Source organism: Dendrobates tinctorius, unplaced genomic scaffold, assembly GCF_039654945.1.
Source record: "Dendrobates tinctorius isolate UK_male_01 unplaced genomic scaffold, ASM3965494v1 ptg000103l, whole genome shotgun sequence".
NCBI lineage: Eukaryota > Metazoa > Chordata > Amphibia > Anura > Dendrobatidae > Dendrobates > Dendrobates tinctorius.
This window is the reverse complement of record NW_027361771.1, coordinates 8,295,457-8,308,837: the sequence shown is the minus strand read 5'-3', so window position 1 is coordinate 8,308,837 and position 13,381 is coordinate 8,295,457. Positions and strand designations below refer to the sequence as shown.

At 42.5% G+C, this 13,381-nt stretch overlaps 1 protein-coding gene across 1 annotated transcript in view; it reads left to right on the top strand.

Annotated features, from left to right (window-relative positions):
- MRPL27 (mitochondrial ribosomal protein L27) overlaps positions 1-13,381 on the top strand; it is a 31,137-nt gene that overhangs the window by 1,969 nt on the left and 15,787 nt on the right. Inside the window, exons 2-3 of the mRNA XM_073588043.1 lie at positions 7,950-8,069; positions 8,454-8,521. Of these exons, the coding sequence (XP_073444144.1) occupies positions 7,950-8,069; positions 8,454-8,521 (188 nt within the window). The remainder of the gene's footprint in view (positions 1-7,949; positions 8,070-8,453; positions 8,522-13,381) is intronic.

Here is a 13,381-nt window from a genome sequence, read left to right as displayed (position 1 = left end):
ACTTGGCATTGTGACATTTGGACTGTAGATCAGCCTGGAAGTGTGAAATGCACTGCAGCAAAAAAGAATGTTATTTCTTTGTGTAATTTTTTTTTAAATTGTGAAAAGTTTATTCAGAGGGTCATTTATTATTCAACCCCTCAAACCACCAGAATTCTGTTTGGTTCCCCTAAAGTATTAAGAAGTATTTCAGGCACAAAGAACAATGAGCTTCACATGTTTGGATTAATTATCTCTTTTTCCAGCCTTTTCTGACTATTTAAGACCCTCCCCAAACTTGTGAACAGCACTCATACATGGTCAACATGGGAAAGACAAAGGAGCATTCCAAGGCCATCAGAGACAAGATCGTGGAGGGTCACAAGGCAAGCAAGGGGTACAAAACCCTTTCCAAGGAGTTGGGCCTACCTGTCTCCACTGTTGGGAGCATCATCCGGAAGTGGAAGGCTTATGGAACTACTGTTAGCCTTCCACGGCCTGGACAGCCTTTGAAAGTTTCCTCTCGTGCCGAGGCCAGGCTTGTCCGAAGAGTTAAGGCTAACCCAAGGACAACAAGGAAGGAGCTCCGGGAAGATCTCATGGCAGTGGGGACATTGGTTTCAGTCAATACCATAAGTAACGTACTCCACCGCAATGGTCTCCGTTCCAGACGAGCCCGTAAGGTACCTTTACTTTCAAAGCGTCATGTCAAGGCTCGTCTACAGTTTGCTCATGATCACTTGGAGGACTCTGAGACAGACTGGTTCAAGGTTCTCTGGTCTGATGAGACCAAGATCGAGATCTTTGGTGCCAACCACACACGTGACGTTTGGAGACTGGATGGCACTGCATACGACCCCAAGAATACCATCCCTACAGTCAAGCATGGTGGTGGCAGCATCATGCTGTGGGGCCGTTTCTCAGCCAAGGGGCCTGGCCATCTGGTCCGCATCCATGGGAAGATGGATAGCACTGCCTACCTGGAGATTTTGGCCAAGAACCTCCGCTCCTCCATCAAGGATCTTAAGATGGGTCGTCATTTCATCTTCCAACAAGACAACGACCCAAAAGCACACAGCCAAGAAAACCAAGGCCTGGTTCAAGAGGGAAAAAATCAAGGTGTTGGAGTGGCTTAGTCAGTCTCCTGACCTTAACCCAATTGAAAACTTGTGGAAGGAGCTCAAGATTAAAGTCCACATGAGACACCCAAAGAACCTAGATAACTTGGAGAAGATCTGCATGGAGGAGTGGGCCAAGATAACTCCAGAGACCTGTGCCGGCCTGATCAGGTCTTATAAAAGACGATTATTAGCTGTAATTGCAAACAAGGGTTATTCCACAAAATATTAAACCTAGGGGTTGAATAATAATTGACCCACACTTTTATGTTTAAAATTTATTAAAATTTAACTGAGCAACATAACTTTTTGGTTTGTAAGATTTATGCATCTGTTAATAAATCCTGCTCTTGTGTGAAGTTTGAAGGCTCTAACTTATTTGCATCTTATCAAACCTGCTAAATCTGCAGGGGGTTGAATACTACTTGTAGGCACTGTATAGTAACTAGCTGAAGAGCCCGGCGCTGCCCGGGCATAGTAACTAACTGTGGTTAGTTATAGCAAATTATAATTATCCTCCATCCCATAGTCCCGTGCCCATATACCCATCATACATATCCACCATCCCATAGTCCCATGCCCATATACTCATCATACATATCCTCCATCCCATAGTCCAGTGCCCATATACCCATCATACATATCCTCCATCCCATAGTCCAGTGCCCATATACCCATCACACATCCCATAGCAAATTATAATTATCCTCCATCCCATAGTCCCGTGCCCATATACCCATCATACATATCCGCCATCCCATAGTCCCGTGCCCATATACTCATCATACATATCCTCCATCCCATAGTCCAGTGCCCATATACCCATCATACATATCCTCCATCCCATAGTCCAGTGCCCATATACCCATCACACATCCCATAGCAAATTATAATTATCCTCCATCCCATAGTCCCGTGCCCATATACCCATCATACATATCCACGATTCCATAGGCCCGTGCCCATATACCCATCATACATATTCGCCATCCCATAGTCGAGTGCCCATATACCCATCACACATCCTCCATTCCATAGTCCCATGCCCATCATACATAGCCTCCATCCCATAGTCCCATGCCCATATACCCATCACACATCCTCCATCCCATAGTCGAGTGCCCATATACCCATCATACATATCCTCCATTCCATAGTCCCATGCCCATATGCCCATCATACATAGCCTCCATCCCATAGTCCCATGCCCATATACCCATCACACATCCTCCATCCCATAGTCCCGTGCCCATATACCCGTCATACATATCCTCCATCCCATAGTCCCGTGCCCATATACCCATCATACATCCTCCATCCCATAGCCAACCATTATGACATCATAGTGAGCGGCGGGGCTTGCAACCTTTGATGACATCAGCGCCGCCATGGCAACCATTATGACATCATAATGAGGGGCGGGGCTTGATACACACTTTTTTCCCCATTATGTAGATAGGGGCAAAATTGGTGAATTGGAACGCGCGGGGTTAAAATTTCACCTCACAACATAGCCTAGGAGACTCTCGGGGTCCAGACGTGTGACTGCCAAATTTTGTGGCTGTAGCTGCGACAGTGCGGATGCCAATCCCGGACATACATACACACACTTGAGCTTTATATATTAAATGTCCCATATTGGAAAAATGTAATAAAGTTAAAAAAAAAAAAAATTGTAATGTGTAAAAATCCCCAAATAAAGAAAAAAAATTATACCAAAAAATACATTTATGTAAATAAAAAACAATAAAAGTACACATTTGGTATCGCCTCGTCCGTAACAACCTACTCTATAAAACTGTCCCGCTAGTTAACCCCGTTCAGTGAACACCATAAAAAATAAATAAAAAACGAGGCAAAAAAAAATGCTTTATCATTCCGCCAAACAAAAAGTGCAATAAAACGCAATAAAAAAGACAGATGTAAATAAAAATAGTACTGCTGAAAACGTCATCTTATCCCGAAAAAAACAAGCTCCATCAGCAGAAAAATCTAAAAAAAAGTTTTAGCTCTCAGAATAAAGCGAAGCAAAATTAATATTTTCGGTAAAATAGTTTTTGTGTAAACTAAACTTGTATTAGCGACGGATGGCCTCACGTTTCGTCCATCGAAAAAAAAATTGTCCAGCGGCCGGACACGGCACACAAAGCAACGTTTTTTGTGTCCGTCGACTTGCTAGAATAAAAGCCTATGGGTGCAGGATCTGTCATCCGTTAACTGACGGATGCCGGCAATGGATCCCTTTTTTCTAACGGAGCATGCTCCTGACAGGTTAAATCACCAAAGGAAAAAAAAAAAAAAAAAATATATATATATATATATATATATATATATATATATATTTACACATACACCACCTACTGCTCAGAAAAATAAGGCGGGAACACTCAAATAACACATCCTAGATCTAAATGAATGAAATATTCTCATTGAGTACTTTGTTCTGTACGAAGTTGAATGTGCTGTCAACATAATCACACAAAAATCATCAGTGGAAGTCAAATTTTCGAACCAATGGAGGTCTGGATTTGGAGAGACCCCCAAAATGAAAGTGGAAACAAATCAAAATGATGCTCAGTATTGTGTGTTGCCTCCACGTGCCTGTATAACCTCCCTGCAATGCCTACGCATGCTCCTGATGAGGTTGTGGATGTTCTCCTGAGGGATCTCCTCCCAGACCTGGACTAAAGCATCCATCTCTACTGGACAATCTGTGGTGCAACGTGACGTTGGTGGAGGGAGGGAGACATGCTGTCCCAGATGTGCAGCGCCTATCAGATCGCTGATCTGACACAGTGCTGTGCAAAGTGTCAGATTCAGATCAGCGATCTGACTCTTTATTGTAATGTCCCCCCCCCCCCCCCCCCCCCCCCCCCCCCCGGGGACAATATAATAAAGTAAAAAAAAAAAAACGTGTAAAAATAATTAATAGAAAATTCCTAAATAAATTAAAAATATCCAGGATTGAGAGTCCTCAGTAGTTGTTACCTTTTAATGGCTAACTGAAAAGATGGTAACACATTGCAAGCTTTCGAGACTACTCAGGTCTCTTCATCAGGCTAGACTAATACAAAATCTGAAGTCACATATTTATGCACAATATTTTTTCTAGGCTGTATTGTGCATAAATATGTGACTTCAGATTTTGTATTAGTTTAGCCTGATGAAGAGACCTGAGTAGTCTCGAAAGCTTGCAATGTGTTACCATCTTTTCAGTTGGCCATTAAAAGGTATCAACTACTGAGGACTCTCAATCCTGAATATTTTTCTATCTACTGGCTAACACGGTACAAAGATATACATCTTTCCTGTATCTAAATAAATTTAAAAAAAACCATAACATTCCCCAATAAATTCTTTTTTTTTGTAAATAAAACAAAAAATAAAAATACACATTTAGTATCGCCACGTCCGTAATGACTCGCCCTATAAAACTGTTCCACTAGTTAACCCCTTTAGTGAACCCCTTCAAAAAAAAAACAAATCAAAAAACAATGCTTTATCATCATACTGCCGAACAAAAAGTGCAATAACACGCGATAAAAAAGACGTATATAAATAAACATGGTACCGCTGAAAACATCATCTTGTCCCACAAAAAACAGGCCGCCATACAGCATCATCATTTTGCAGCAGCAAAAAAGGCAAATGCAATTCTAGGATGTATTAACAGAAGCATACAGTCTAGATCACGTGAAGTAATTATTTCCCTCTACTCCTCTTTGGTCAGACCTCATCTGGAATATTGTGTCCAATTTTGGGCACCACATTTTAAAAAAGACATCAACAAACTGGAGCAAGTTCAGAAAAGAGCGACCAGAATGGTGACCGGTCTGCAAACCCTGTCTTATGAGGAAAGGTTGCAGGATTTGGGAATGTTTAGTTTGCAAAAGAGAAGACTGAGAGGAGACTTAATAGCTGTCTACAAATATCTAAAGGGCTGTCACATTGTAGAAGGATCAACTTTATTCTCATTTGCACAAGGAAAGACTAGAAGCAATGGGATGAAGCTGAATGGGAGGAGACACAGATTAGATATTAGAAAAAACTTTTTGACAGTTAGAGTGATCAATGAGTGGAACAGGCTGCCACGAGAAGTGGTGAGTTCTCCTTCAATGGAAGTCTTCAAACAGAGGCTGGACAGACATCTGACTGGGATGATTTAGCGAATCCTGCTTTGAGCAGGGGGTTGGACCAGATGGCCCAGGAGGTCCCTTCCAACTCTACGATTCTATGATTCTATGATCAGCGAAAAAATAGTTATAGTTCTCAGATTAAAGCAATGCAAAAATATTTTTTTTATATATAAAATAGTTTTTATTGTATAAAAGCCGCAAAACATAAAGAAATGATATAAATGAGGTATCGCTGTAATCGTACTGACCCGAAAAATAAAACCGCTTTATCAATTTTACTGCAGGCGGAACGGTGTAAACACCCCCCCCCCCCCCCCCAAAAGAAATTCATGAAATGCTGGTTTTTGTTCATTCTGTGTCCCAAAAATCAGAATAAGAAGCGATAAAGAAAATGTCACGTGCCCGAAAATGGTACCAATAAAAACGTCAACTCGTCCCGCAAAAAAGACTTCGCATGACTCTGTGGGTCAAAATATGGAAAAATTATAGCTCTCAAAATGTGGTGGTGCAAAAACTATTTTTACAATAACAAGCGTCTTTTAGCATGCGACAGCTGCCAAACATAAAAACCCGCCATAAATAGTAAATCAAACCCCCCTTTATCACCCCCTTAGTTAGGGAAAAATAATACATTTTTATTTTATTTCCATTTTCCTATTAGGGCTGAGATTACTGTTAGGGTTGGAGTTAGAATTGGGGGTTTCCACTGTTTGGGCACATCAGGGGCTCTCCAAATGCAACATGGCATCTGATCTAAATTCCAACCAATTCTGCGCTGAAAAAGTCAAATGGTGCTCCTTCCCTTCCAAGCTCTGCCATGCGCCCAAACAGTGGTTTACCCCCACATATGGGGTATCAGTTTACTCAGGACAAATTGCTCAACAACATTTAGGGTCCAATTTCTCCTGTTACCCTTGGGAAAATAAAAAATTGAGGGCAAACTGTCATTTTTGTGGAAAAAAATGATTTTTTTTTATGGCTCTACGTTATAAACTTCTGCAAAGCACTTGGGGGTTCAAAGTGCTCGCCACACATCTATATAAATTCCTTGGGGGGGCTAATTTGCAAAATGGGGTCACTTGTGGGGGGGCTTCCACTGTTTAGGCACATCAGGGGCTCTCCAAACGCGACAAGACACCTGCAGATCATTCCATCAAAGTCTGCATTCCAAAACATCGCTACTTCCCTTCCGAGCCCCAACGTGTGCCCATGCAGTAGTTTTCTCCCACATATGGGGTATCAGCGTACTCAGGACAAATTGCACAATAACGTTTGGGGTCCTGTTACCCTTGGGAAAATAAAAATTGGGGGTGAAAAGATCATTTTTGTGGAATAAATGATTTTTTTTTTTTACTTGTACGGCTGTACGTTATAAACTTCTGTGAAGCATTTGGGGGTTCAAAGTTCTCACCACATATCTAGGTAAGGTCCTTGGGTGGTCTAGTTTCCAAAATGCGGTCACTTATTGGGGGTTTCCACTGTTTAGGCACATCAGGGGCTCTCCAAATGTGACATGACGTCCGATCTCCATTCCAGCCAATTTTGTATTGAAAAGTCAAACGGCACTCTTACCCTTCCGAGCTCTGCCATGTGCCTAAACAGTGGTTTACCCCCACATATCAGGTATCAGCGTACTCAGAACAAATTGCACAATAACTTTTGCAGTCCAATTTCTCCTGTTACCCTTGGTAAAAAAAAAAAAAAAGGATCTGAAATAAAATTTTTTGTGAAAAAAAAGTTAAATGTTCATTTTTTTTTTCAACATTAAAAAAAAATTCCTGTGAAGCACCTGAAGGGTTAATAAACGTTTTGAGCACCTTGAAGGGGTGCAGTTTTTAGAATGGTGTCACTTTTGGGTATTTTCTATCATATAGACCCCTCAAAGTGACTTCAAATGTGATGTGGTCCCTAAAAAAAAAAAAAAAGTGTTGTAAAAATGAGAAATTGCAGGTCAACTTTTAACCCTTATAAACCTTCCTATCAAAAAAAAAAATTTGGTTCCAAAATTGTGCTGATGTAAAGTAAACATGTGGAAAATGTTATTTATTAAGTATTTTTTGTGACAGATCTCTGATTTAAGGGCATAAAGATTAAGTTTGAAAATTGCAAAATTTTAAAAATTTTCGCCATGTTTCCGTTTTTTTCATAAATAAATGCAAGTCATATCGAAGAAAGTTTACCGCTAACATGAAGTACAATGTGTTGCGAAAAAGCAACCTCAGAATCAGCGGGATCCGTTGAAGCGTTCCAGAGTTATAACCACATAAAGTGACGATGGTCTGATTTCAAAATTAAGGCCTGGTCTTTAACCTACAAAATGGCTTGGTCGTTAAGGGGTTAAACACAGCTGGACTCCAATGAAGGAGTAGAACCATCTCAAGGAGGATCACAAGGAAATGGACAGCATGTGACTTAAATATGAGGGTCTGAGCAAAGGGTCTGAATACTTATGGCCATGTGATATTTCAGTTTTTCTTTTTTTTATAAATTTGCAAAAATTTCTACATTTCAGTTTTTTTCAGTGAAGATGGGGTGCAGAGTGTACAGTAATGAGAAAAAAATGAACTTTTTTGAATTTACTTAATGGCTGCAATGAATCAGAGTTAAAAATTTAAAGGGGTCTGAATACTTTCCGTACTCACTGTGTATATCTATCTAAAAAGTATTTTTTTTTTCAGTTGAACTGTGAGTTTATAAACATGTTGTCTGTTTTTAGTCTCCCCGACCCCTGCAACATGGATTGTGGCCAGGGGGGCATCAAAGAAAGCGGGAACCAGTTCCAAGAACTTGGGAGGAAAAAGTCCAGGCAGGAGATACGGCTTCAAGAAATCAGATGGTGAGTTTCTTACTGTTGTGCGGCAATGCTTTCAACGTACCATTAGTAATGTAAAGAACCTGTCAGTCCTGTGGGCTTCTAAGTGCCTGTCCCATGCTCAGGATTTTGCTACAGAAGCTCTTCCATTTTCCTAGCGTGTCTATGTGTGGGGAGCATCAATAAAACTACATATGTTGAAACCTCAGAAATGTTCACCTAAAATCACTTTGCAGAATGGGGTAGTCCTTTATTTGGGTCATTATGCACAAAGTATGATGATACTGAGAATTTGTCCCAGAATATTTTTTTCAGAGATGTCTCAATGTATGTCCTTGCACAACACTCCACTTTGTATGAACGGATCCTATGGGAGAAACGTCATCCGATTCTGTCTTAATATTTCAGGTGACTTTGTCCATGCTGGGAACATCCTCGCTACTCAAAGATTTATACGTTGGCACCCAGGATCTCAGGTGAGACCGTAGTTTTATATTTAAACTATAATTCACGAACATCAGCGACTCCATTACCACTCTCTATCCTTCCCATAGGCGGGTGGTCCCAAACATATGTACAGGGCCATTAGAGCATCATCTGCTAACTTCATAGAAGTAAAATTTGCATCCTCTCCCACCCCCTAACCCCACTTTTCCAATAGGCACCCCGGGCCCTCCCGTCCACTAGAGATCACAGCATTTTCTTTTCGCTTCCTTGGTGGAATGGTCTGTGATGATTTCTAACAGAGGAGAGGTCAGTTGATGTAATCAGTGACCAGAACCAGCTCCTTGCATTCAGCATCAGGTAGAAGCACCCATCTGTCATTGACATGAAAAGCGGGAATAAATGCCTGGGCACCAGGGCTGATTCTTTTATTTGATATGCGCCATGGTGCAATACATTTAGTGGGTATCATTTGAGGACAAGGAACTGATCAGGTTGATGTTAATAATGCATTTTCCATGTTTGCATAGCTTACAAGTGTATTTCTTCTTTTTTTTTTTTTTTTTTTTTTATCTGCATTTTTTCACAACTGGGAAAATGCAAAAAAAAAAGTACTTAATACTTTAACAAATAACAGACCATATACAAACGTAATACAAACAACTTAGTACACGAAGCAGAGCAAAATAAATGCTATTTATATTACATACAGTATCTGTATTTGATCTCTATGTTCATACGCAAATGTGAAAGGGCCCTAAAGGATTATGTGAAGACCTGCTGGCAAATAGAAAGGCAGCCTTCAGAATCAGTGTCTCTAAGGGTCCCGTTTCACTTAGCGACGCACCAGCGATCCCGACAACGATATGACCTGGTAGCGATAGCTGGTGTGTCGCTAAATGGTCGCTAGTAAGCTGCCAAACAGGCAGATCTCTTCAACGATGCAGCAACGATCCAGCGATGCATGCTGGCCAGCGGGCGCCGACGAGGAAAAAATGGCCCAGGACATTCCTGCACGATCAGCGATATCCAGCAGGGGGGCCGGTCGCTGCTACGTGTCACATGTGGCGAGATTGCTGTTGCGTCACAAAATCGGTGACGTATTAGCGATCGCTAAGTGAGAAGGGGCCTTAAGTTCGTAGAAGATCTGTCAGCAGATTTTTGCTGCAAATTATCTGAGAGCAGAATAAAATAGGGTCAGAGACTGATTCCAGCAGTTCACTTTCATAACTTTGATAAACTGTTGGTATCTGCTGTAACTTAGTCCTCAATATTCATGAGCTTTGGTAATCTCTGCCCTCCATCATTGATTGGCAGCTTCATTAACGTGAACCTGCCAGCAGGATTGTGCACAGTAGCCTACAGACAGTGTCAGGTCGGCGCCTTTATACTGATTAAAATGATACCTGGGTTGATGAAATCCGTTGTGGTTGTCTAACATCTTAACCACAGAGCTATTTTTGGTTTTGCGGTTTCATTTTTCGCTCCCCTTCTTCCTAGAGCCTGTAACTTCTTTATTTTTTTGTCAATATGGCTATGTGAGGGCTTATTTTTTGCAAGACGAGTTGTACTTTTGAACGCCACCATTGGTTTTACCATGTTGTGTACTTGAAAACGGGGAAAAAAATCCAGTGAAGTTGCAAAAAAGTGCCATCCCACACTTGTTTTGTTTTTGCTTTTTTACTAGGTTCACTAAATTTTATTATTTATTTATATAGCAGCATTGATTCCATGGTGTGTACATGAGAAGGGGTTACATACAAATTACAGATATCACTTACAGTAAGCAAACTAACAATGACAGACTGATAGGGCAGGGTTCTCTCCCCTCTTTCAGGCTTACATGATACAGGATGGTGGGGAAGGAGACAGTAGGTTGGTGGGTTGCAGCAGTTCCGGTGTTGGTTGAGGTGATATCTCTGGTAGTGGTGAGAGAGAAGGAGGTAGCGGGGTCATTGCAGGCTGTAGTCTTTTTGAAGAAGTGGGTTTTCAGGTTCCGTCTGAAGGATCCAAATGTGGTTGATAGTCGGACTTGTTAGGGCAAAGAATTCCAGAGGATAGGGGCAATTCGGGAGAAGTCTTGGAGGCGGTTGGGTGAGGAGCGAATAAGTGTGGAGGAGAGAAGGAGGTCTTGGGAGGACCGGAGATTACGTGAGGGAAGGTATCGAAGAGATTGGTTCAGAGACATATGGGGGAGACAGGTTATCGATGGCCTTGTAGGTCAGTATTAGTAATTTTAAATGGATATGCTGAGGGAATGGGAGCCAGTGAAGAGATTTGCAGAGGGGAGAAGCTAAGGAGAAAGATGAATTAGTCGGGCAGCAGAGATAAGGATGGACTGGAAAGGTGCGAGGGTGTTAGCAGGGAGACCACAGAAATGGATGTTGCAGTAGTCGAGGCGGGAGATGATGAGGGCATGCACAAGCATTTTAGTAGATTGAGGGTTGAGGAAAGGACGGATTCTGGAAATATTTTTGAGCTGGAGGCGACAGGAGGTAGAAAGAGCTTGGATGTGCGGTTTGAAGGACAGGGCCTAGTCAAAGGTTACTCCGAGGCAGCGGACTTCCGGTACTGGGGAAAGCGTGATGTCATTAATTGTTATAGCTAGGTCGGGTAAGGAAGATCTGTGAGATGGAGGAAAGATGATGAGTTCAGATTTGTCCACATTGAGCTTGAGAAAGCAAAAGGAGAAGGAGGATATGGCTGATGGACACTGTGGGATTCTGGACAGCAGAGAGGTGACGTCTGGGCCAGAGAGGTAGATCTGAGTGTCATCAGCATAAAGGTGGTACTGGAATCCATGGGACTTTGAGTTGCCCCAGACCAAGTGTATAGATTGAGAAGAGTAGGGGTCCTAAAACAGCCTTGGGGGACTCCAACAGAGAGAGGATGGGATGAGGAGGTGGTGTGGGAGATGCTGAATGTGCAGTTGGAAGGGTATGAGGAGATCCAGGATAGGGCGAGGTCTTTGATGCCGAAGGAGGAGAGGATCTGTAGTAGGAGGCAGTGGTCAACTGTGTCGAATGCAGAGGACAGGTCTAGAAGCAGGAGTATAGAGTATTGTCCATTTGATTTGGCTGTAAGTAGGTCATTAGTAATTTTGGTCAGGGCTGTCTCAGTGGAGTGATGGGGCGGAAACCAGATTGTAGATTGTCAAAGAGCAAGTTAGATGATAGGTGGGAGGAAAGTTCAGCGTGGACGTGCTGCTCCAGGAGTTTGGAAGCGAATGGGAGCAACGATATTGGGCGATAGCTGGACATAGCGGTTGGGTCAAGGGTTGGCTTTTTAAGGATAGGCGTGATTGTGGCATGTTTGAAAGCAGAAGGGAAGGTACCAGACTTTAGTGATAGGTTAGGGATGGGATAAGTGTGGTGGTGAGGTTGGGGAGAAGGTGGAATGGGTTGGGGTCGAGTGCACAGGTTGTGAGGTGCGATTTGGAGATGAGACAATTAAGCTCCCCTGCAGTGATGTTGGAGAGTGAGGCTATGGGGTTTAGGCATTGGTCTGGTATACAAAGGGGTTGTGGTGGTTGAATGATGAAGACTTGCCTTGTTTGTCAAACTTATTTTTGACGTGTGTGGTAAAGTCCTCGGCTGAGATGAGGTTGGAGGGGGCAGTGGTAGGTGGAGGAGGGAGTTAAAAGTTTTGAATAACTGTTTGGGGTTGTAGGATAGGGAAGATACGAGGGTTGTGAAGTAGGCCTGTTTAGCAGAGGTGAGGACAGATTTGAAAGCAAGTGTTGCCTGTTTGAATGCGGTGAAGTCGTCTTGCGAATTTTTCTTCCAGCGCCGCTCTGCAATCCTGGACACTTGCCGGAGATTTTTAGTGGTGTTATTGTGCCAGGGTTGTCTGTTGATACGTCGCATTCTGCCATGTATGAGAGGGGCGACCGTGTCAATAGCAATTGCGTTAGGTTAAAAGAGCAGCTGCAAAAATGCCTTGTCATAGCAGCAGACAAGTTTTTGAAGCTGCTGGTGCCTCCAACGTCCCCCGAACAACAAGATGCAGGGTCCTTCAGAGGTTTGCAGCTGTGCGTAAGCCATCCTGTCGACCACCTCACCTCTATCCACTGCACACAAGCAGAAACTGCTCCAGTGGGCCAAACGATACATGAAGACTGAATTCCAAACTGTTTTGTTCACCGATGAGTGCTGTGCAACGCTCGATGGTCCAGATGGATGGAGTGGAGGATGGCTGGTTGATGGACACCCCATGAAAACATGGCTAAGGCGCCAACAAGGAGGAGGTGGAGTAATGTTTTGGGCTGGAATCATGGGGAGAGAGATTGTCGGCCCCTTTAGGAACCCTGAAGGGGTAAAGATGAACTCCATAATCTATGTGGAGTTTCTAAAACAGCACTTCCTGCCATGGTTCAAGAGGATGAACCGTGCTTGCCGCAGCAAGATCATTTTCATGCATGATAATACATGGTGTCATGCTGCAAATAACATCTGCATCTCTGGCTGCTATGGGCATAAAAGAGGACAAACTTATGGTGTGGCCACCATCATCCCCTGACCTCAACCCCATTGAGAACCTCTGGAGCATCATCAAAAGAAGTGTCTATGATGGTGGGAGGCAGTTTACATCTAAGCAACAGCTCTGGGAGGGTATTCTGTCCACATGCAAAACAATTGAAGCATAAACTATCCAAAAACTGACAAATTCAATGGACGAGAGAGTTCAGAAGCTTCTTTCGAACAAGGGGTCCTATGTACAAATGTAACATCACCTAGAATAAAGTTTTGACTTGAAAACTGTTTGATTTCATTTTGTAATAAGCTGATAATGCTTATCATTTCACAATTGACCATTTTTTTGTTCAAAATAAAAATAAAAAGGTTGAAAACTCTGCTGTGCATAATAATTTAGAACATGCATTTTGAGTGTTT